This window comes from Camelina sativa, chromosome 11 (assembly GCF_000633955.1).
Source record: "Camelina sativa cultivar DH55 chromosome 11, Cs, whole genome shotgun sequence".
NCBI classification, from domain to species: Eukaryota; Viridiplantae; Streptophyta; class Magnoliopsida; order Brassicales; family Brassicaceae; genus Camelina; species Camelina sativa.
Window position 1 is genome coordinate 15155645 of NC_025695.1, and position 22885 is coordinate 15178529.

At 33.8% G+C, this 22885-nt stretch overlaps 4 protein-coding genes and 1 long non-coding RNA gene across 8 annotated transcripts; 2 read left to right on the forward strand and 3 right to left on the reverse strand.

Annotated features, from left to right (window-relative positions):
* Window positions 1-3426, reverse strand: LOC104723428 (tricyclene synthase, chloroplastic). Of its 3 annotated transcripts, none has more exons than XM_019231597.1 (7): window positions 3103-3426; window positions 2716-2998; window positions 2126-2495; window positions 1565-1786; window positions 1345-1483; window positions 828-1067; window positions 1-542 (listed from the first exon to the last, which is right to left on the reverse strand). In XM_019231597.1, the coding sequence occupies exons 1-7, from the start codon at window positions 3247-3249 to the stop codon at window positions 246-248; spliced, it is 1698 nt and encodes a 565-aa protein (XP_019087142.1). In that variant the 5' UTR covers window positions 3250-3426; the 3' UTR covers window positions 1-245. The 3 variants fall into 3 exon arrangements, with proteins under 3 accessions (XP_019087142.1, XP_010440107.1, XP_019087143.1); XM_010441805.2 differs by having other exon boundaries at window positions 246-542; window positions 1565-1783; window positions 3103-3407; XM_019231598.1 differs by having other exon boundaries at window positions 422-558; window positions 3103-3423.
* LOC104723429 ((E)-beta-ocimene synthase, chloroplastic) lies at window positions 7813-11727 on the reverse strand. 2 transcript variants are annotated; one of them, XM_010441807.1, is made up of 7 exons: window positions 11306-11727; window positions 10799-11069; window positions 10245-10641; window positions 9935-10153; window positions 9358-9496; window positions 9040-9291; window positions 7813-8198 (listed from the first exon to the last, which is right to left on the reverse strand). In XM_010441807.1, the coding sequence occupies exons 1-7, from the start codon at window positions 11531-11533 to the stop codon at window positions 7896-7898; spliced, it is 1809 nt and encodes a 602-aa protein (XP_010440109.1). In that variant the 5' UTR covers window positions 11534-11727; the 3' UTR covers window positions 7813-7895. The 2 variants fall into 2 exon arrangements, with proteins under 2 accessions (XP_010440109.1, XP_019088220.1); XM_019232675.1 differs by lacking the exon at window positions 10799-11069 and having other exon boundaries at window positions 11306-11389.
* On the forward strand, window positions 15870-17266 carry LOC104727992. The gene is made up of 3 exons (XR_002034105.1): window positions 15870-16386; window positions 16776-16992; window positions 17173-17266. It is a non-coding gene; the product is annotated as an uncharacterized LOC104727992 (long non-coding RNA).
* LOC104723432 (60S ribosomal protein L15-1) lies at window positions 19649-21096 on the forward strand. The gene is made up of 4 exons (XM_010441809.1): window positions 19649-19739; window positions 19899-20065; window positions 20402-20599; window positions 20687-21096. The coding sequence occupies exons 1-4, from the start codon at window positions 19736-19738 to the stop codon at window positions 20930-20932; spliced, it is 615 nt and encodes a 204-aa protein (XP_010440111.1). The 5' UTR covers window positions 19649-19735; the 3' UTR covers window positions 20933-21096.
* On the reverse strand, window positions 21261-22794 carry LOC104723431 (UDP-N-acetylglucosamine transferase subunit ALG13 homolog). Its single transcript, XM_010441808.2, has 4 exons — window positions 22493-22794; window positions 22112-22366; window positions 21749-21848; window positions 21261-21653 (listed from the first exon to the last, which is right to left on the reverse strand). Exons 2-4 carry the CDS (start codon window positions 22283-22285, stop codon window positions 21397-21399), a joined length of 531 nt encoding a protein of 176 aa, XP_010440110.1. The 5' UTR covers window positions 22286-22366; window positions 22493-22794; the 3' UTR covers window positions 21261-21396.

Here is a 22885-nt window from a genome sequence, read left to right on the forward strand (position 1 = left end):
AAAGAAAAACTAGCCACTATCCTCATTTTTTTATACTTCTAAATGTTACAATTTGAAACCATATCTAACTTGATTTTACAAGCTCTTGATATTGAGAAAAGCTAACAAAAGTACACAATTTATATATAATGTGAGGCGAGAAGTATATATGCATCTCAACTCTTTGAACTAATCCTATATCTGTGAGTTAATATTAATTATATATTTGCACCCAAAAAAAAGACATTATATATGAGACTAATTAATTAATCGATTGGAATAGGGTGGACGAGCAAGGAGCGGACATGATCAATGGTCTTAGCTTTGTCGGGACAGCCATAGCCATCACCGTACTGATAAATGCACTGAGCCACACGTCCAAGATTAGCCGCAGCTTCTACGAAACCTTGATGTAGCATACAACTCCTTTTCTCCAAGTTCAAGTCATCCCAAGCCACACCAATCATTTCTCGAATGTACGCACGTGACTCTGCTTCCGAAGCGCCCGTCTCATGCATGTGACATTGCACGGATTTCATAGTGTCACCTCTCGCTAATTCCTCCTGTTAAAACAACTATCTGTTTAAGACCTCATTGAACATGATAAAGTTGAAACATTTGTGTGAGTCCCCAAAACGTCGTCCTACTGTTCCGGCTATTTGAGAATCCTTCTTGTATATATTCGTATAGTCACTTTCTTTCTTCAGCTTTTTTTTTTTCTTTCTTCTGGTTGAATTTTTTTCTTTATTTTAAAAGTCAGCTTGCAATTTTTGCTTTGAAAACGCTTGTCATGATCTGTTAAAAACTTATATATTGTATGTTACATTATGGAATTAACCATGACTGACCGAAGAAGTGGCGAGATCATTAGCGAGACGGAGGATGGTGGCAGAGCTTCGAACAACAGAGTGATGATAGGAGACAAGAATATCTAAGGTTTGGTCGGAGAAGAGACAGAACAAGTGTAGAAGTATTGTAGGGACCGAGCTTGAGATACAACCATTTTGCATGTATTCTTCAAAGTTGGGTTTGTAATCACTTTTGTACCACCTTGCCTCTTTCAAAAACGTTTTACACATATCTGCCCACTAGAGAGACACAATAAATTTATAAAGATATTCAGAGAAAAAAAATATATAAAGATTCATACAACTGAAAATATTATTTCACAAAAGTAAAAAGAACGTTAGTATTCGTTTGTTTCCCCTAAGATTGGAAGCAAAAATTCAATGTGATAGCGATTGATACGTTAACAACATCTAAAGCTAATTGAACTTAATTAATGTACTGTATCACTAAACTAAATGACAACAATACACGCTTAATCCATACATGAATAGTAGTAGTAGTAACAAGAATACGTACGGATTTTTTGAGGTAAGGGATCACATTAAATCCTTTATCTCTGAGAACAAAATATCCAATCTGATTAATTTCGTTGACGAGGCAGAGAAAACATAACTTCAAGTACTCGGGAAGTTCTTCAAGACGATTCACATCCCATCTACATAAAATTTCAATTCAATGAAGAAATAAACAAATAGATATACTGTATAGCAAATTAAATATTTTGGTTAGTAATTACTTTTCAACTATGGTTGTGAATAGTTGGAGCTCCTCCATTGTTCCATAAATATCATATATATCGTCGATAGTTGTGATAAGCATGAAAACTTTTGTAAGCACTTGTCGATGATAAGCAAACTCAGGCTCATAGATTACTCCAACACTCGAGAAATAACTCTCTGTTATTCGATCTCTTACGAAGTCAAGGTGTTTAGTTAATCCCGTCTTGCTCCACCAGCTGCTAATTCATAGTCAGCAACGACAGTACGACACTATCTACACTACTAAAGCTAAGTTTAAATCAGTTATATACCATTTTTAATATGATAATTAATTCTAACATGCCCTTGGATAGAGCAAACTTTTTTTTAATCGGTATATATATATATATTCATGTTTATTTACACTCTTAGAAAAGATGAGAAATCAAGAGATTTCAATTCAGAATTAATTAATAAACAATGAATAATATATTACTTAACATAAACATATACAAAGTGAGAAATCAGGTACACAAAAAAAAACATAAAGAGTAAAAGGGTCAAAGTTCATGAATCATGTGTCACTTAAGTTAACGTACCTAGAGAGATATTTGAGCTCGTCTTGATGTATAACTTGTACGATATTGTAATCAAGTTTTGCGAATTCGAGCAAGATAGGGTTCATGTCGTGTCTCTCTCCGTACACGCCTATGTACCATCTTGCTTCTAGTCTTCCAACTCTCCGATGGTAAGGCATTTCTAAAGCATGAATTACCATTTTCCGAACATAAGGTTTGGTCTCTGTCTTCTTCATTTTCACAAAGTTTCTAAGCCGTTCTGTTGTAAAATATATGGTCTCTTTCAATTTAGTATCAAATCTGGTCGAGAGATATGAAGCTTCGTATAGTGAAAGAACACTCTTGATGTCTTCATTATCCAAACCATCTCCGAAATTCCTGTCGAAAACATCTGCAATAAAGAATTGCAGTTTTATTAGATTATGTAAAACATGTTAATATAAAAAAAAAATAGTATGATCGTGTTCCTTTTTGTTAACATCCAAAAACAGAATATAGAGTCAGAACTTGAAAACAACATTAAATTGTTTGTTTTCTAAAGTTTGAGTTATAATCGAGAATCTAAAATATGGATTATATGTCAATATTCGTTTGTATTTTCGATTTTCAACCTTGTGTGATATTAAAACCATGTTGCCTTAGGAGTCGAAACTCGAGAGCAGTCGCATATAAGTCTTCCCATCTCCTTTGATCTATCCGGTTTTTGTGTGCTCTTACATTTTTTCCATGGACATTCGTTAGAATCTTCTTGATTTCACTTTCGAAATGATAAGAAACTCCGAGTCTTTGTAAAATGTCTACGAGCTCTAGCTGTTCAAGTAAACCCTCCGTTTCGTTCAGCATTTTACTCACTTCCTTCTCCAATAACTTAGCTCTCTCGACGTTGTCGTCTTTCTGTATAGTATAAAATATCATCACTATTATAACTTTCTGAATAGTAATATACTATATATATAGCTATATTTAACACGACGTCGTGTACATCTTTATATACGTACCACATATGTATGACCGAGCGAGAGGAGATACTCGTGCTCCCAGAGAGACGGTTGATAGTTTGCTGAGCGACGGGCAACAAGAGGCTGTGATGGTGTTTCCGACTCAGCCTTGCAAATGTAACGCGTATGAGTCTGTCGTTTAGGCATTTTTTTGCTTCAACTATAAAAACTTATAATTTTTGATGATTTCGTCTTGTAGACTCCACTATGATATTTTATACAGTCTAAGGATTGGGTTTCGGACCACAGATTATGAAGATAATTTTCATTTTTTTCTGGTCTAGGGAAATAATATTTGTTTAAATCAATGTAGTCACGATTTAGGATACAATCAAACCCGCAAGAAAATTTCAGTGAGACTTCGCGTTCTCATAAATATCTAAATTAAACTTTTTCAAAAAAGAAAAAATATCTTGATTAAAACATCCAAGGAGAAGTATTACACCAGAAAGAAAAAAATCTTGAAGAAGTAATGGCTAAAACATTTCGGAATTATATAATCCACACAATCTTATTAAGGTTTCTTGCTTTCAACGTCCCACAAAATATCTGAAATTTAAATAAAATATTTTTGCGAAACTAATGTATTAAGCGTGCGAAAATAAATCTCTAGAGGCCTAGATATTTTTGTGCATACAAGATTTGTGGATACAAATGTTATGGAAGTACAACGTTGGGAGCAAACTGTAAAGCCAAGATTCAAGCACCATCTTACAAAAAGCTATCAACACAGAGCTAGCTTAAAACATTCACGTGATATAATTGTGAGCGTCTCATCTTCCACATACATTTGATCCATACCGGCTGCAGAAATATCTAACACAAATTAAGTCTGCAAATGATTGTCGTTTTAAAGGAACAAGAACGAGTACTGGAATCTAATTAGATTTCAACCAGATTCTTCAAAAATATGCTATTTTATATTTATATTTACATCCATCCAAATTATATTAGACTACAAATTAAATGGTTACGAAGAAAATATTGAAAATAAATAATATAGCTAGGTTTCTTTCAAATTTTACCGAGAATGTAAAATAATTTAGCTAAAACAAATTACCATAATATATCTCTGTATATTTATCTAAGCAATGTTATTAGAATTTTAATCTTGTTATCATGTGGCATATTACAAAAATTGTCATTGCATTTTAATTAATTTAATAACTAACAAAAAAATTATATTGGTTTATAAAATAAGAAAAAAATATTTTTGAAATTATTTAATAAAATTGTTTACCATATTCCATTTTTTTTTCTGACAACTCAGATTCCATTTATTGTTTCAGAAATCTTAGGAAACAATAACAAACTATTTATAACAATTATAAAACTTGATTTTATATATAAACTAAAATTAAATATTTGCATCCATAAATCTTTTAATAATTACAGATATATTTTTAAACTAAGATACAACACTACTTATATTTTAAAAATATAAAATACTATATCTGATTTATCATATCTTTTTCGCAACGTTCATCGACGCAATGACATCTTATTAAAATCTAAGAAATCACAAATGTTAGACTTTATTCAATATAATAAATACAGCTTAAAGAAAAAAAAATAAAAATGTTAAATCGAGATTTCTAAACACGACCGCTTCAATACGGGTTGAAACAAACCAACCCGTTTTTTTAATAATAGTATACAATTAAACATTTCATACTACTTAATTAACCCATCAACAACCAATATGCACAGCGGAAACATACCAACAATACAAAACCAAGATATTAACAATACAATTACATTCCTAACCATTCTATCTAACAACCTAGCATAATACTATCCACGGTTCCAACATCAACAACAATATAACCAAGTAACCAACAACACACAACTAGACCCTAGATCATCCTCCTCTTTATCGCCTTGATTCCACGATCAAACTTTGCCTTTATCTGCACCACAAACACAAATTGAGATGCGTGAGTATTGTCATAAACAATCAGTGAGACCAGCCTCCCATCTACTGGACTATATACACAAGCAACTGAGATACTATTATTAAGGCAAACAAACAAAACACAAACAACACATCAAACCAGGAAAACAAGTCTTGGCTATATCTGGTGTTGACCAACGCTAGGTCGGTGTCGACCGATACTGACACAACCATGGTGTCGACCGACACCTAACTGGTGTCGATCGACACCGCCTTCGCAGACATGATCTGCATGAAACCGAACGTCGAACCTCCTTCCAAATCGCCTCCAATCCATCCCAAACTCTCCCAAACGATTCAGGAACCTAAGGAAACATGAAATCAACCAAACCACGCAAGCAAAACACCACAAACAACAAAGAACAGCCAAAACAAAAGAGATCTCAGGCTTAGATCAGCCATGGTCAAGCACTCACCTCTTTTACAGGAAGATTTGGTTGAGAAACGGTGAAAACAACACCTTAAGAAGCTTTTCCTTCGTTCCCAGCAACAGCTCTCCCTTCCACAGCCACAGATCTCACCAAAAACACCAAGAACAATCCCAAAATCTCTCAAAACGCTTTCTCTCCTTTCTCTCTCTTTTCTCACTAAACGGCGACCCAAAACAACCCAAAAACCCTCAACTTCGTCGTTTCTCCCCTTATATACTCGGTTTGGACAAACCAATTAAACCAAACCAACCCAAAATCGCGAAAAAACAATATGGTCGAACCAGAAAAGCTGGTGTCGATCGACATCCATCCCCAAATGTCACTATTTGGTTCGCAGATGTTACACGGGTTTTGTTTTATCTTATAAATATTATCAAATTTATATAATTCACGGATTTGAACATTATATCATGTACCGGGTTGAAATCAGAATATCAAACTACGTAAATTAAATGTAAAATATTATATAATGTATATAATAAATCTAATAAAACTTCTACTATTATTTTCTAACTAACAAATTACAGTAAAGTTTACGCAAATATCTCTGGTGATGTACAACACGAATAACTATCTAGTATAAGATTAATATGTATTCACTATTCAGTCAATCCTCTTATCTTTTTTTCCTAAAATTATTTAGTGAAGAAATACATATTTCGACGTTTATTATGAAATACCAAAATCAGTAGCACACACAAATTCAGATGTGATCCATCAATGTGTCTACGTTCTCAAAACGTAGACGTATATTAGAAGTAACATAGCTAATCTTAAGACAAAACCTTATCTAATTTGTGATCAAATCATTCAAGGCTAAAACACATACAGTATTTACAGTATATATGATCTCGACACCAACCAATCTTTATTATTGGATACACGTCTCTAACTACTTTTCTTCTTAATTTTATTCTTGATAGCCTAGGAACCAAACATTTCCACATCGAAATTTAACATAACTTAATTAAAGAGTTAAATTTCAGTTTTAAGAGAAAATCACATATATAAGAGTATTTTAATATGCTCACAAACTGAAAATTAATAAGAACTTATAGTTGCTAGTTGAGAGAGTTCTTCATAAACTATATTATAATGTTATTTCAAATAGAGTAAAAAAGAAGAAAAATATATATCTTACTGTCTTCACCAAAAAATAAGAAAAATAGATATATCTTACTGATTTCTTTTGATAGCAAGTACGAGATAGATCAGTGTAGTTCATGGTAATTGCATGGCAAATAGTGAACCGAACTGAGTAATTTTATTGGCTAATTTAATATCCGGATCAATACATACGAAGAGTTCCATGCAACCTTGTCTCTTGGTTCGGAAAAAAATCTTAATAAAAACACCAAAGAATAACTATCGACTCGGTCTCCATGTGATTGCACGTATATATATATATATATATATATATATATATATATATATATATCTGTCTTGAATGACAACTGAGAGGGAAATCTTGCTGGACCACTAACAAAAGAGGTGGAGAACAATCACATGTGAGCAAAGACGTCACGCCGATGTCCAACAGTCCATGTAAAGACAGTACAATTGTATATAATATAGCTTTACGTTGTTATCTCATGGGACCTTCATGCTCCTCTCACTTCTCTGTCGTTCATATGTCATAATATCAGGAGCTCGAGTGTAAATTATTTGTGTTTACGTAGTTTCACCGGAGTTTTTAGCTCATAGGATTTTATAAGTTACTGCGATGTTATAACTCCAACTTAGATCTTGTGATCAGTGTCAGGAGATTCCTTTACGAGATAGATTCCAAATAGGCAAAAGAAACAAAGAAGTGAAATGGGGATCTTGAGGTTAAAAACGACACAGAATGACTTTAGAGCCGTCTCATCTTTTTTTTTTGTTCAAAGAGCCGTCTCATCTAAGAATGTTTTTTGAATACTAATATTATAAATCATGCAGGGAAATTATTAAAATCATGCTTTCATAAATGTATTAGGAGTTAAAGTATAATTGACGTATAAACAAAAAAATGAAAGTTTGCCATGAGAAATTTAATATGAAATGAAATTCAGTCAAACAACTGATTTTGTTTTTTTCTATATATTAACTTGAAATAACATCAAACAATTTTTACTTGATTTTTACTTTTAACGTATAACTTGATTTATGCGGACTCCATAGTCGTTTAGGAGACCTTAAATATGCAAGTACATCTATTTTTCAGATAGATGAATTTAATTGTTAACAACTTAACTTTTAACTTGCGTCTGAAAATGATTCAAGCTCTAGTTGGATTTAGAGAGCTGATTCCAAAACCAAAAAAATTACCCTAAGGAGAAAAGTAACTCTAAAAAATAAGGTTTGTTCAATTATACCAAACATTTTGTTTTAATGACTTATCTATTGTACGGTAAATTAAAATTACAGTCCTATACAGGAACGGGGTTGAAGAATAGGGAGCGGATATAATCAACGATCTTGGTCTTTTCAGGGCTGCCGTGGCCATCACCGTGCTGGTAGATACACTGTACCACTCGGTTAAGATTTGCGGCGGCTGCCACGAAACCACTAGGAAGTGAAGATGTGTGTGCCCTTTTGAAATCGGAGTTAATGACGTCCCAAGAGTCACTGATCATACTTTGCATGTGTCCACGGGCCTCTTCCTCGCTGGCTCCTGTCTCGTACATGTAACATTGGACTGACTTTGGTGAATCTCCTCTTGCCATCTCTTCCTGTGAATAACTAAAATTTAGTGCTTATATATATATATATATATATATATATATATATATATATATATTCGGAGTTCATGAAACTATTTCAGTACGTACTTAGTGTTGTTTTTTTTTGTCTGTCAGCAAATTAGTCTTGAAACCTAATGATATTTAATGGTAATTATGAAGTTACAGATTTTTTTCTTCTTCTCATTTTAACTATATTAGAAATTAAAATGTGTCTTGGGAGTTTAATATTTTCAATATTTTTTAAAAAATCAGTTGAAACTCAATTGGTAAGAATCTTCATTATCTTTTATAATAAATATAATGGGGACTATAATGGGGATTCAAAATGATTTATATATATATATATATATTGTTCTTCATGTTATCTCTCAAGCTTTACATTATGACAATCCAAACTCACTTTCATATTTATCAGGTAACCAAATAATGACAAAATATATATAGCGAAAACATTTCAAGCTAAAAAAATGATTATATATGAATAATCACGAAATATTAAAAAGCTAATTATTGTAAATTACTAAATTTCTATTATTAAAATGTGTATTATTATTATATAGCAAACCCATTTTTTAAAATGTATATGTTGTAAATGGTACAATTTACAAGAGAATCACTTTTTCTAGAATGTGAAAACATAAATAAATTATATAGTAGTATTGTTCAATAAAAAAAAAATTATTTAGTACAATTCGTCAAATCACCATCAATCATTTTTGGATCTGTTGAAAATTTTTGGGCTGGAAGAATCAATATTTATCTATGGTAATTATGAGTTAGATGGATATATACCAAATTTACGCGCAACTAATTAACTATTCAAGTGTACCTTTGAGGTGGCGAGATCATTAGCAAGACGGAGAATGGTGGCGCAGCTCCGGACAACAGAGTGGTGGTTTTTGGAAACATCAGTTAGGGTTTGGTCGGATATGTGGTCAGAGAGGACGAAATAAAGGTGGAGCAGTATCGCTGGGACAGAACTCGATATCACACCGTTTTGCATGTATTCTTCGAAACTTGGTTTGTGTCCAGTTTTGTACCACTTCGCTTCCGTTAGGAATGTTTTAAATAGATCCGCCCACTACGAAAAAAAAAAAACTCTGTAACAACATTTTCTATATAATAAATGGTTTATAGAAAAACTTACAACTTGTTTGAGGTAAGGAATGACGTTAAGTCCTTTGTCTCTGAGAACATCGTATCCGATTTGGTTGACCTCATTGAATAGAAAAAGAAAACACACTTTCAAGTATCTGGGAAGTCTTTCAACATGGTTCACATCCCATCTGAAAAAGAGTATGTCTATATTATATCATGGTGGTTGACCAAAATAATTAGCATCATGTGAAACACAATTCAGAATAAGATATTTTTACGTATCCTACATCATTTTAAGGAAGTTTTTAAACATTTAACTATTTCGTTAAATTTTTATCATGAATTTTTGAAGCACATTTTTTTTATTGAAGCACAATATTTAGAGGTAAACAATTTTTCATTTCAAAAACTCTATATATGTTAAATATTTTATACATATATATATCTTTGATGTAATATAATCATTTTTAATTTCCTAAATAAAGTAGAAGACAACAGTTAATTATTATTAAAACGGTCGCATTATAGTTTTCATATATATATACTTAGCTTTTTGTATTTTTTAATGATTATAATAATTCAAAAATAATTCTGAATGGTATCAATGAGATACTGTATAAACTTACTTTTCGACCACATTTGTGAAAATTTCGAGCTCCTCTATTGTACCATAGATATCGTAGATATCATCCATAATCACAATTAACATAAATATTTTGGTGAGTATCATGCGGTGGTATTTAAACTCTGGCTCGTAAAATATTCCAATGGTCCAAAAATAACTCTCTGTGATTCGGTCTCTCACGAAATCAAGTTGTTTCGTAAGTCTTGTGCTGTTCCACCAACTATATTAAATTGTAACAATCAGCTAATTATAAACATATATAATCCAGTATGAGAGACACAACACATGTATAGAATTTATTTCATAGTTACCTAGAAATTAGTTTAAGTTCTTCTTGATGATTAGCTTGTAACATGTTGAAATCAAGTGCTGCAAACTCTAGCAATAGAGGATTCATATCATGCTTGTTTACGTAAACATGTATGTACCATCTTGCTTCTAATCTTCGTATGCTCCAGTGGTACGGCGTTTCTAGTACTCTTTTCACCATCTCTAACATATAAGCTTCATCTTCTCTGCGAATAGTTTTGCTACTTTCCGCGACAAATTCACTTAATCGCTCACTTGCATAAAGTCTATTCTCCTTGAGTTTAAAATCCGAATCAGTTGAAAAATAAGAAGCTTCGTATAGAGAGAGTAAACCTTTGATATCGCTGCTTAGAGTTCTTCTGAATACTCCGGTCTCACTTTTGAAAACGTCAAAATCATCTGCAATGTGAAATCTGAATACTTATTATTTTTATAACGAAAGAACCTGAACTATTTAACTCCTTCTAGTTACTTATTTGAAAATATTACTTGACTAGTCACATGATTGTTAAACTAGAAGTTGTTATAATATAATAGTGTTATATGTAAAAAAAACCTTGCGAGACATCAAAACCATGTTGCCTTAGGAGAAAAAATTCAAGAGATGTAGCATGAAGATCTTGTGATTCCCTCTCGATTTTGCCGCGTTGGTCATGAATATTTTTCAAAATATCATGGATTTCGTGTTTATAGTGATGCGAGATTCCGAGTCGTTGCAGAGAATCAATCATTTCTAGCTGCTCAACAGAACCTTGATCAATTTCACGTAGTTTCTTCCTCACCTCTTCTTTCAATAATTTAGCTTTCTCCGTGGTTTCAACTTCTTTCTATATATAAAGAGAGAGCTAGGTATATACAGTTATTATGATACTATGCAGGTCATGTTTAAAGCATATGTATGTTAATTAAAACAAAATAAAAAAAAGTTCTAGCTTATTTAGCACTAATTAAACGTATAACGCCAAATTTTAGGAGACAAAAATGGACTATCTTTTTTGTTTTAACCTAAAACAAATAAATTGTGCACGTATAGTAGTAGTATGATATGTTTGTTTGTATGTACCACATATATATTCTCGAGGGAGAGGAGATATTGATGATCCCAAAGAGGCGGCTGATAATTGGCGGAACGGCGGCAGACTGTACTGACAGCATGAGCCGAGGTCATTTTGGAGACCGCGTTGCAAGGTAAATGCTGAGTGTTTTGATGATGACTGTTGCAAACAAAAGCTGAACTGAAGGAGAGATTTTGAGCAGCCATTTGTAACGGAGTTAAGAAAATGGAACACATACACTTTTGTGGTTTATTTTGTTCTCTTTCTCAAAGCACTACACTTGATGTACATTTATACACTGCAATTAATTTCATATTTTCATAATAAGATTATATCAAATATTTCTAATGATGATGTAACTGATGAGAGAAAAAAAAACAAATGATTAATCTCTCATAAATAACAATATGAAAAATTTCTATTCATCAATAAAAGCATATCTGACAAAAAGAAAAGAAAAAATTATAATCAAATGGGAACACGCATATATATATATATATATATATATATATTGATAAATGTGATAAATTGAAACACGTAAAAAAAACATATGGCGTAGCTCATACCAATTTTGTTTGATATTACATTGAAAGTTAGGTCATAAAAAGGATATAATTGAGAAAACGAAGTTTAACTACATTAACCAGTGATAATTAGGGGTGATAATCACTGATAATAGCTGAAAGCATCACATATACCAAATGTGAGTTCGATTGACCACTGCAAATACTATATAGTAATTACTATATATGGCAGATATCAGATCTGAGAAGATTGATATTCAATGGACCAAATTACTTCATGAATATACAACGGAAAAAACGATTTGGAAATAGGATAGGGTTATACAATTGTTTTTTTTATAAGCCTATGAACTAGATTGTTTTGTATTTATTTGATTCTCCTTCCCCACGACAAAAATAAGAAAGTGTACCCAGTTTTGCATTTTTTTTGGAATTGAGTGTAAAATTTATTCAAACCAAAAAAAACTTTTTAATATATCAACGTAGCTTCTATTAAAAAGATTGAAACAAAGAAAAAGTAGAAAACTTATGTACCGCAAGTAGTTAAAGTGATCCGTCATACGTGCGACTATGAAGAACAGTAAAACTGTTGGAATAAGCTTGGAAATAGCTCGAGGTGGAAGCCATGCTAATCCTACCAAGTTATGGAATTAGGATTAGTTTTATTTAAGAGTTATTTTATTAGTGTAGAATTAGAAAGTTGTGAACTCTAAGGTTGAACAATTGTTATAAATACTAAGAGGACATTTCATGAAAACTTGTGTGCTTCAGGGTATTTCGAAAGATACACACAAGGTGTAAGGCATAGCCCCACTAGTGCTCGATATCATATGCAATTGTAATTGTAATTTTGTTCTAGTGGATTTGTTTTGGACTAGGTCCCGAAGATGTAGGAAAATTTGAACCTTGTTAACAAATTCTCTTTGTTGTTACTTTATGCTCATATATATTGCACTCAACACTAGAAGATATAGACTTAGCCACAAATATGTGTTATACAATTAGTATCAAAGCCTAAGTTGAAACAAGTAGACCTAAGAAGTGGGTATGGGCTAATGGTCGGTATGGGAGAACCCCTCAATGTGACACGATAAGAAGGGTATCTCAAGAATACCTTGCGAATAAAGAGCACCGAGTCAATGGTGACAAGATTTCGCTGAAGAGGAGACCTAAGGTTTGTGGTTCGTGGTTCTTGGTTTGAGGGAGAGTACTGTTGGGAAACAAACTAATGTCCCACATTGGAAGATTAGCAAAGAAGTTTCTAATATATAAGTCAAGTCCAACCCTATTTAATATAAAGCTTTTTGGAAAAGAATCCAATAATAAACCCGTGCGGGCTTTGCCATCTCGACCCAAAGCAGACAATATCATATTAATGAAGACCTAACTTGGGGTTATATCCAACAAAAACATACTTGTGCACTTGTGGTAGTTGTTACGTAATTTACGCCTTAGGTTTGTCAAATTTCGTTGTACACAATGACTCAATGAGCATGTGTTATAAGCATCCAACGAGAGGTCAATACGGAAATGACAAAGAAGATTTATCTTAGGACAAATTCTCCATTCCATCATGCCTTAAGGAGATTATTCTTAACATGAGACATTATCATATAGTTGATAGTTTTTTTGTTCCCGTGTTACGTGTATATATGAGTTTATAGTAAACTATAACAAGATCAACTATGTCCCCTATTAAGCTTGTATCACATTAATACGTATGTTTGAACTATTTTCTGTAATAGAAAAATATATAGATGCTTATCTATGAGTATATTAGTATTTTTTTCATGTTATTCATCATTCTCTATATATTTCACCTTTTGTATCCAAGCCATCATCTTTCATTTGCGTAGACCAATGTTCAATATATTGGCTTAGATGGTTACTAGACGCTCAATAGTTGCAACACACTGCGATTTATGTTAGTTCAATAAAATAAATTGGTTATTTGATCTAGGCGATATATTTTGGTTAAAACTGGCGAATCCTGATTGAATATTTGTTTTATTTTTTAAATTATTTTCTTATTACTTCTCTAAATAATTGTGACAACCCGTCCCGCGGATCCCACTAGCTCCCGCTAGCTGCTCCAATGGACCGTTCGTGGATCCTGCTAGTCTCCCGCTAGCCGCCCCAACGGACTCCAAGCTGGTTCTGCAGGACATCGATCCTAACCCATCACTGTGGATATCCCAAATCCACCAGTAGGTTATTGGTGCGCCCGACGTTCCTCGAACCCTGGTCTCCACCCTTTAACAACTTTCCCACAGGAAAAACTGTCACCAATTGATCTGCAGAAATAATGTTGAAATAATTTTGAAAAATAAACAAAAGCAAAAATGACTTTTAAAAAAACTCTTAAGGAGGTTATTAGTTTGAGATTTAAAGAGAATTTTAATGACTTTAAATAAAATCATAGAAAATATAGTGAAGTGATCTTAGTGCAGTGGCCAAAGGTAAGTCCTTAATGCACAAGACACCATCACATCAAAAATCAAGTCCCGCTCCCTACAAATGTAGGGATTAGGCTAATGGGCCGGCCTGTTGTGGTCCAATGGTTGACAAAAAAAAAATCATAGAAAATATAAAATAAAGGATTCTAAAAGATTGTTTAGAAAGTTTTTTTGAAACCTTGCTGATTTGTTTTTCCTAATCTTGTAAAATCTCTCAAAAAATCTCTAAAAAAATATTGCACAATATTCTCTTGTTTATTGAGCGCCTTTGTCAAAAACAATTATCTCCTGCTTATAATCATATTTGCCAAAGTAATAAAGCGTTGGTTTTGGCTTTATCAAGAAAGCATACTCGATCTCCAAGTTACAGTAGGTTTTCTCATCTTCTCTCTGATGCATTACTTTTTGTATTCATATATTATTATATCTTTCTTATGTTTGGGTGTTTGATTCTTCGTTTCTTTGACTGAGTGAGATAATCTAGTGATTATCAATATTTTTTTTATCATTGTTTATATATACATATGTTTAGCTAATGGGAAATTCCCAAAAGAGTAAGGAAAAGGATCCATACCTAATATGTATGGAATCAAAAGCGGGTACGAGAAAGCGAAAGTGTTTAGAAGCGTGTAAGCAAGTTTTTTTAAACAATTAGGAAGCGGATAAGTGTTCGAAGCGTATACATGTATGTTATAGATGTACATATAAATATATATATTAAACAAACAGAAAAACATATCAGATTCGTAATTTAAACACTGCAACAAATTTGAAGTGCATGTCTTAATTAAATAATCGTTTAAGGAAAGAACCAATCATTAATTTAGTGGGTTGTAACATTTGTTTGGTTCTTGAACACTATAACTTTGATCTAAAAATACATTGGGCGTCTTAGAATTTAGCTTTAGTGATATAGGTATATAACTAGTTAACTAAAAGTCTAATAAGTTTGAACTTAAAAAGGAATGAAAGAAGTTGCGTCTCAAATGTCTAAGAAAAACAAGCCCAATAGAGTGGTTTGTCGTTGAAACTTTATCTTCTTTATCTCAAATCTACACCACTGACGCTTCCGACCTGTATCCATGGCGTTTCCAACTTTGAATCGTTCGCTTCCACCACACACCCAAACGCCTCATTTTTAGAATCGCGATTTCGAAACAATTCCAAGCGATTCCGAGGGCGCTTCGGGAGCGAGAAACGCATCATGACCGACGATTCCATGCAGCTTAGGTCCATACAGTCAGTGGAGACCAGAAGAGACAAAAGTGCTATTAGAGCTACTTATTAATGGAGTTCACCGAAACTGGCGTGATAATAGCGGTAACTTTAGCAAGCTAATTGTGGAGCAAATTTTTGTACCATTTCTCAATGAAAGACTTTGATGCAAAAAAAAAAATCACAATCAGTACCTAAGTAGATGGAAGTACTTGAGAGGCAAGTACAATAATTATTTAGACCTTCAATTCTTGATTTGAATGGGATCATGAAATAAAAAGGTTCACCGCTCCGGATGAAGTGTGGGGAAGAGTACTTCAAGGTATGTATTTGATTATATATGGTTAAGCATACAACATTATTTTTAAATGTACATATCTTATGAGTGATATATATATATATATATATATATATATATATATATTTTAATCTACAGAAACATCTTAAACATAAACATCTACGATATGAATCAAACAAAAAATTTGAGGATCATCAACTCATATTTGGATGTGGCTTAGCTACCGGTGGTTCCGCAATTGGAATAGGTGATACCACTGAAGCTCGAAGATTTATTGGGGAGAGTAAAAGAGTGAGAGATAACATTAACTGTGATGAAGCTTTCGAACATTCATGTCAAGATCCATCATGGTCAAGAGAATGTGATATATCACCACCCTTTCAAGGCACAAATCCAAAAGGACGGATGGAAAAACTTCCTTCAAGGAAGAGGCCTAGAACCTTAGCTATTAGCAATGTGGATAAGCTGAAAATTGATAAGGAGGATCCTATGATCATAGTTAGTAATAGGATCCTTAATGTCATACAACAAAGAGAAGAACGACAACAAAGAGAAGCTGAGAGAAAATCTAAGACGGGAAGCTGAGGAAAAACAAGGTAAAAAAAAACAATGTCTAGGAACCGATGAAGGAAATCCCTAATTTAGAAAATCAAATTCGCTACAAAGCAGTTATCTTGATTCACTCGCCTGGAATGAAAAATGTCTTCATGGACATGTCAGTAGAAGAACGTTTTGGTTGGATTCAGAGCAATGTTGGCTCTATATGATTATTGCTTTTGAGTTTTCTTTTATATTTTTAATCTCTTGTTTGGTGAGACAATATTTTCCTAGTTGGAATTGAATTTAATATTTATTCCCAGAAATTCCCTTTTGTGTTTATATGTTTGATACATAGTGAACTAGAACGTATATTTAACAAACATAAGCACGTCGAATTATCTTTATTCATATTTATCATCTAACTGATTAATAATTTTTTTTCCAGGGACTGTATATCATGGATCACACGATTGGGAAGAGGATGAATCTCATCATGAAGATGACGAATCAGAAATAGACATTTTGGTATTACAACGATAATATACGACAAGAGCTTACTGTATGAACAAACGTATTGAGTGGTCAATTCATAAGCCTATCACAAGAATGGCTACATTTACCTCAAGAAACTTCTTAAGAGAGATCATAAACGCTTTCGAGAGGTATATTTTATGTACTCTGAAGTATTTTTGAAATTATGGATATTATCAGAGAAAAATCGTCTTTAAGAGATACCCGACAGACTTGTCTTGAAGAAATGGTGGCTACATTTTTGCTCATCATTGGTCAAAGCTCAAGATATAAGTATACAATGACATTTATGAGATCAAATTTTGCTGCAGTAAAAATTTTCACAAAGTTTTTGATACATTAAACATGATTGCACCAAGTTGGATGGTCAAACCTGGACTCACAGTTCCTGCAAAAATAAGAGAAAGCACACGCTGTTATCCTTATTTCAAGGTATGTTTACTACACATTCTATTTCAAATTACGCTTCAAAACAATTTAATTAAATATTCATAATTTTTACAGGTTTGCGTTGGAGCTATCGACGGCACACACATTCATGCAATGGTGTCTGCTGTTGATGCACCAAGTTATCGTAACTGGAAAGGATACACATCACAAAATGTTCTTGCTGCTTGTAACTTTGATCTAGAATTCATATATGTCCTTAGTGGATGGGAAGGTACAACTCACGATTCAAAAGTATTAAGTGATGCTTTAACGAGAAGTAAGAGCAAGCTACTTGTTCCCAAAGATATATACATATGCATTAAATAGAAAATTATTACTTCTCGTTTGTTAATATAACTATTAATATTAGTTCTATCATATTCATATATGAATTACTAGAAAATATTATCTAGTTGATTGTGGGTTTGCAAATCAACGCAATTTTTTAGCTCCATTCAGAGGTACAATGTATCATCTACAAGACTTTAGAGATCAAGATTGTGATCCTAGTAATCAAAATGAGTTATTCAACTTGCGTCATGCATCTTTGAAAAATGTGATCGAGAGAATTTTTGGTATCTTCAAATCCCATTTTCTGATTTTGAAATCAGCACCGCCTTTTCCTTTTAATGTACAAGCATAACTCTTGTTAGCTTATGCTGGATTACATAACTTTCTTCGTAGAGAATATTGGTCCGATGAGTTTCCTCCCAAAGAATACAGTGATGAAGAAACCAATATCGGTCACAAAGAAAACAGTTATGAGGGAAATGGAGATACGGAACTCTCCAATCTCAGCAAAGAGATTATACTAATAATTGGAGAGACACAATAGTTGCTAGTATGTGGGCAGAAGCTATAGGAACATGGAGCATGCCATGAAGATCTTGAAGTTTTAAAATTTTCAAATATTGTTCTTTTCTTTGCTTGTGTGGATTAGGGGAGTGATACCAAACATTGTATTTATTTGTTATAAACGTTGTTACTAGAATGTATCCTCTACGCTTATGGGGTGAGATATGTTCATCATAAACATTGTTTTATTACTAGAAGTTTTTTTCATTATTATACATATTGCAGGCTTTTCACATACATCTCAAAAAGTATATATATGTGAAATTTAATAAAACCATTTTTCAGAATCCCAAACATCATCTAATATGAGATGTGGCTTCTCTTAGACATCATTCGTGTAGACAAAGGCTTCTGCTCCTAACGCTACTGACACGGCCGGTTTCAAAGTCACCGTCTCCATCATCGCTTTGGTCAGCTCGTGCACGTTCTTGTGCAGCAATCGTCGACACCAATACCTTCTCCTTTCTAGTTTCCTTCTCTTGGAGCTCTACATACCTATACCTCTATCTTTGTATCCATATGATTTGTTCATAATCAAATGTGCTTCTTCATCACCATCTCTGATGACAAGTACTTCTCTAGCGATCTTAGTATTATTGAGATATATACCAGTTCTGGATCGTCGTAGGTATCTGTTGTAGGAACAAGACTCAACCTCGTTATTAATAAGTCTCTTTTGTTGTCGCCGAAGTGTTCACTGATGGTTCAGAGTGTCCACCTCCACCATCGTCGCTTACGAATCTCGAATCAAAGCTTCTTTTAAGCTTCTTCAGCCCTTAATGTTGTTGTCTCCACCGTCATGTCTTGTTGTGTATAGATGTCTTATGTGGTTCCATCGTCGGTTGGAAGCTCTATACCATCTCACATCGCATCTCATCAAATTGTGTCTTTATGAAATTATAATAATGTTGGCATTGACATGGGTAGGAAGACCCACGCTCATTATATCATTTTCTACGAAAGAACAACAAAAAGTCATGGACTCTATTCATAATCTCTCTATTTGATGATAGTGTTTTTATGACTTTTTATGAAAAAAATAATATATAATTTTAAACTAATAATATAATAATTGAATTCATTAACAATTGAAAATTCTTTTGTTTTACTTGAATAACATAAAATTTTAATAACTTTATAAAACTCTTAATCCAATAACATTAGATTTATGAAGAATTAGATAACTTTTCACAAATCCACAACTAATAACACTAAATTTTAAGAGAGTTTTAAAAAAATTTAATTGAATAATAACATATTTTATATAACTTTTAAAGTCATTAAAATTCTATTTAAATCTCAAACTAATAACCCCTTAAATAGTGTGGATGGGGTTAATTTACCTAATATCATTTTCAAATATCTAAAAGGGGTATGTAAAAGAGCTGGGACTGGGGATAATGGGCTTAATCCGAATTTCAAAGCCCAACGATGGTAGACGCTTATGGGCTATTTATATTTTTAATAAAAGTAGCCCAATTTTGTATAATATAAAGAGCCCCAGTGGAGATAAAACCCTAATCCTTTACTTTAAATCAGGAACAAACCCTTCACTGCGCCAGTGTTGTGCGGCTCTGCGAAACTTCGAAAATGGGTAAATCGATCTTCTCCATCCTTGGTCTAGATCCGTTATCCTCGTTTCTTAGATCGATGTAGCGTCTCTTTTGTTGTTCAAATGATGTATGTGTTACGGATCTGTTATTGCGAACTACTTCTTAGCTTAATGATTCGATGGATTTATGGTGAACCTTAGGTGCGTACAAGTATGTTTCGGAGCTTTGGAGGAAGAAACAGTCCGATGTGATGAGGTTTCTCCAGAGGGTGAGGTGCTGGGAGTACAGACAGCAACCTTCGATTGTTCGTCTCGTCAGGCCTACTCGTCCTGATAAGGCTCGTCGTCTGGGTTACAAGGCCAAGCAGGTGACTCCATTCTACCCAAATTCCTCGTCTTTGTTCTAGTTTTTACTGATTTATTTGTTATATAATGACGGTTTGATGATTGATTTTGGTAGAAATGAGATCTTTAAGTGTAGATAGCGAAATGTTTTTGTTGATATCTGTGTATGATCTAGCCTATGTTGGTTCATTCTGATGTTATTTTACCTTGTTAGTAGAGATTTAGAAGAATATCTCGTTTAGTCGTTATGTGATTTCTTGAAGCACGCCATTTCGTCTTTAGAGAATTGTAATGATATTCTTCTAGCTTTGGCTTTACAACCTGTTACTAATCTAGTTTGGTTGTTCATTTATGTTTAGGGCTTTGTTGTGTACCGTGTCCGTGTGAGACGTGGTGGACGCAAGAGGCCAGTGCCCAAGGGTATTGTGTATGGTAAGCCTACAAACCAGGGAGTGACACAACTCAAGTTCCAGCGTAGCAAGCGTTCTGTTGCTGAGGAGCGTGCTGGCAGGAAATTGGGAGGTCTCAGAGTTGTCAACTCTTACTGGCTCAACGAGGTACAGTTACTACTCCCTAAATCCAGTACTCTTTAATTTTGTTGATTCCTGGTATACAGATGTTAACTTACCAATTGTTTTCAATAGGATTCGACTTACAAGTACTACGAGATCATCTTGGTTGACCCGGCACACAATGCTGTCCGTAATGACCCAAGGATTAACTGGATCTGCAACCCAGTTCACAAGCACCGTGAGCTCAGAGGACTTACTTCCGAGGGAAAGAAGAACAGAGGTCTTCGTGGAAAGGGACACAACAACCACAAGAACCGTCCATCTCGCAGAGCTACATGGAAGAAGAACAACTCTCTCTCCCTTCGTCGTTACCGTTGATTGCCTTTTGCTTTTATTATTACTGTTATCATCGTCTAGGTTCCATGTTGTTGCACTTTTATCTCTCGCAAGATGACTTGTTTTTGCAAATTTTGGAGACTATACAATTGCGTTCTAAGTATGCTTTAAACCTGAATTTTATATTTGCTTACGTTTTTGTTATCTATTTCCAGTTTTGAGATTTATCTATCGTAATACCTTTGCAATGCCAATCCCATTGACAATTGGAACTGGTGTCATAGATTCATTCCACTTTTGTCCAATATATTAAACTCTTTATTCGAAGCTAAAAAAATTAGGTTCAGTATGATACATAATTACATACCAATTGAACCAAAACTGATTATCCATTTAAACATTAGTAAAAGCCTTGCTCTAATGAAAATGAATCTATGACACCAGTTACATTGAGCATATATTCAGTTGAATCTGGAAACAAAACACATGTTTTCTCATATGTCAGCTCAATCATCAGGGAATCCGAGGAACCTGTCGATGATGCGGGCAACAGGGGTTCCGTCCCCTGGAGTATATGGAACTAGAGACTCCAACTCCATTTTCGTCAAGGTTTGATGAAGAGTGTGAGGACGAGTGTAGTACAAGTGTTTCCTCTCTTCAAGTGCTTCAGCTAATTCACATTGATGATTGTCCATCAGATCTTCGTTCACTACCACAATCAATGGTTTCCCTAGCTTTAGTGTCTCAAATATGCTTCCAGATCCTGCAACATTGAGAGTTGATACACGATGACATTCTAGCATTTCGAAATCAGTCTCTGGTTTTCTAAAACTGTTAAAAGTTGTCAACTATACTAACCAGCGTGACTAATAACAAGCGATGCAGATCGAATATGATCTGCGATACATGAGGAAAATGTGAAGTAATCCACAACTAACGATCCATCCGCTCCATCACACTGGATCAGTAATGAGAAGACCAAAACACATAAGAGCAACACAAGCAAAGGAAAGATAAAAGATACTTGAGAAGAAACCAAAATTGTAACTCTTTTATTTGCTACAATGTTGTTAAATTGAGATGAATGATAGAGTAATAAGCCTAACAGATTGAAGGATGGATAACTCTCCGATGGTGGTTACTCAGTCATAATTATGCCCCAAATCGAATTATCATCAGCACAGACTAATCAAGTAAAGTGGAGAAGAGAAAATAAGAAACCTTAGTTGGGAAAAAGGTACCACGACCCATCTGAATGAGAAGATGAGTGTATCCTCTCTTGAGCAACTCGTCTTGAACATGTTGAGTCACGACTGCTTTCACAAGAGCATCGAAACTTGTTGTTCCCACAGTCACAAACACTAGTCTCTTCTTCGCATTCTCTCTATCTTCCATTTCGAGTTAAGCTTTATACGTCACCGCGAAATCTCACAAAATGATTCCCAATTCCCAATCTACCAAAATTAGGAGAAGATCCTACGATACAATCAAAACGGAAGCAATTGGCTCAAATTAAAACCAAATTATGTGATCTTATGGAGCAAATGTGTATTGACGAAATCTTAAATAATTCCGATCTAACATTTGAGATTTGAGACAAACCTGAAAGCTGAGAAAACACCGATTCGTCGTGTAATAAGAGCAAGCAATACTCGAAGAAGCTTTTAAATATCGAGTGATGGCGACGAGTCGATCGCAGAGGACGATGATCGATTTTGGAGAAAGATCCCAAGTTTTTTTTTTTTTTGTGGAGGAGATCAAAGTTCAATCGGAGCAGAGTATGGTCAGATCGATGTTTCGGTTAATAATAACGCCGGAGTTCAATGCATCGGACCTCTTTCAGCCATGGATAACACCTTCAACATCAGTGTTCTTCGGTGAATTGAATCATCAATTTTCGAATTTCTTCGTTTGTGCTCAAAAAGTGAGGGCTATCAAAAGGCCCAATAAGAATAAAAATGTCTTTGTTTAGCAAGAGGAAAACGAAGTCGTTTT

What these genes read in the sequence shown, in the direction of transcription:
- LOC104723428 (XM_019231597.1), bottom strand. Translation starts at nt 3,249, where the DNA reads ATGCCTAAACGACAGACTCATACGCGTTACATTTGCAAGGCTGAGTCG. An exon ending in CGCTCGGTCATACATATGTG is followed by an intron (nt 2,999 to 3,102) that starts GTACGTATATAA and finishes TATACTATACAG; the next exon opens with AAAGACGACAACGTCGAGAG. An exon ending in GAGCTCAAATATCTCTCTAG is followed by an intron (nt 1,787 to 2,125) that starts GTACGTTAACTT and finishes ACTATGAATTAG; the next exon opens with CAGCTGGTGGAGCAAGACGG.
- LOC104723432 (XM_010441809.1), top strand. An exon ending in TGGGTTACAAGGCCAAGCAG is followed by an intron (nt 20,066 to 20,401) that starts GTGACTCCATTC and finishes ATTTATGTTTAG; the next exon opens with GGCTTTGTTGTGTACCGTGT. An exon ending in ACTCTTACTGGCTCAACGAG is followed by an intron (nt 20,600 to 20,686) that starts GTACAGTTACTA and finishes TGTTTTCAATAG; the next exon opens with GATTCGACTTACAAGTACTA.
- LOC104723431 (XM_010441808.2), bottom strand. Translation starts at nt 22,285, where the DNA reads ATGGAAGATAGAGAGAATGCGAAGAAGAGACTAGTGTTTGTGACTGTG. An exon ending in GTACCTTTTTCCCAACTAAG is followed by an intron (nt 21,849 to 22,111) that starts GTTTCTTATTTT and finishes TTACTGATCCAG; the next exon opens with TGTGATGGAGCGGATGGATC. An exon ending in GCTTGTTATTAGTCACGCTG is followed by an intron (nt 21,654 to 21,748) that starts GTTAGTATAGTT and finishes TCAATGTTGCAG; the next exon opens with GATCTGGAAGCATATTTGAG.
- LOC104723429 (XM_010441807.1), bottom strand. Translation starts at nt 11,533, where the DNA reads ATGTGTTCCATTTTCTTAACTCCGTTACAAATGGCTGCTCAAAATCTC. An exon ending in GAACTTAAACTAATTTCTAG is followed by an intron (nt 10,154 to 10,244) that starts GTAACTATGAAA and finishes AATTTAATATAG; the next exon opens with TTGGTGGAACAGCACAAGAC. An exon ending in TTCCTTACCTCAAACAAGTT is followed by an intron (nt 9,292 to 9,357) that starts GTAAGTTTTTCT and finishes TTTTTTTCGTAG; the next exon opens with TGGGCGGATCTATTTAAAAC.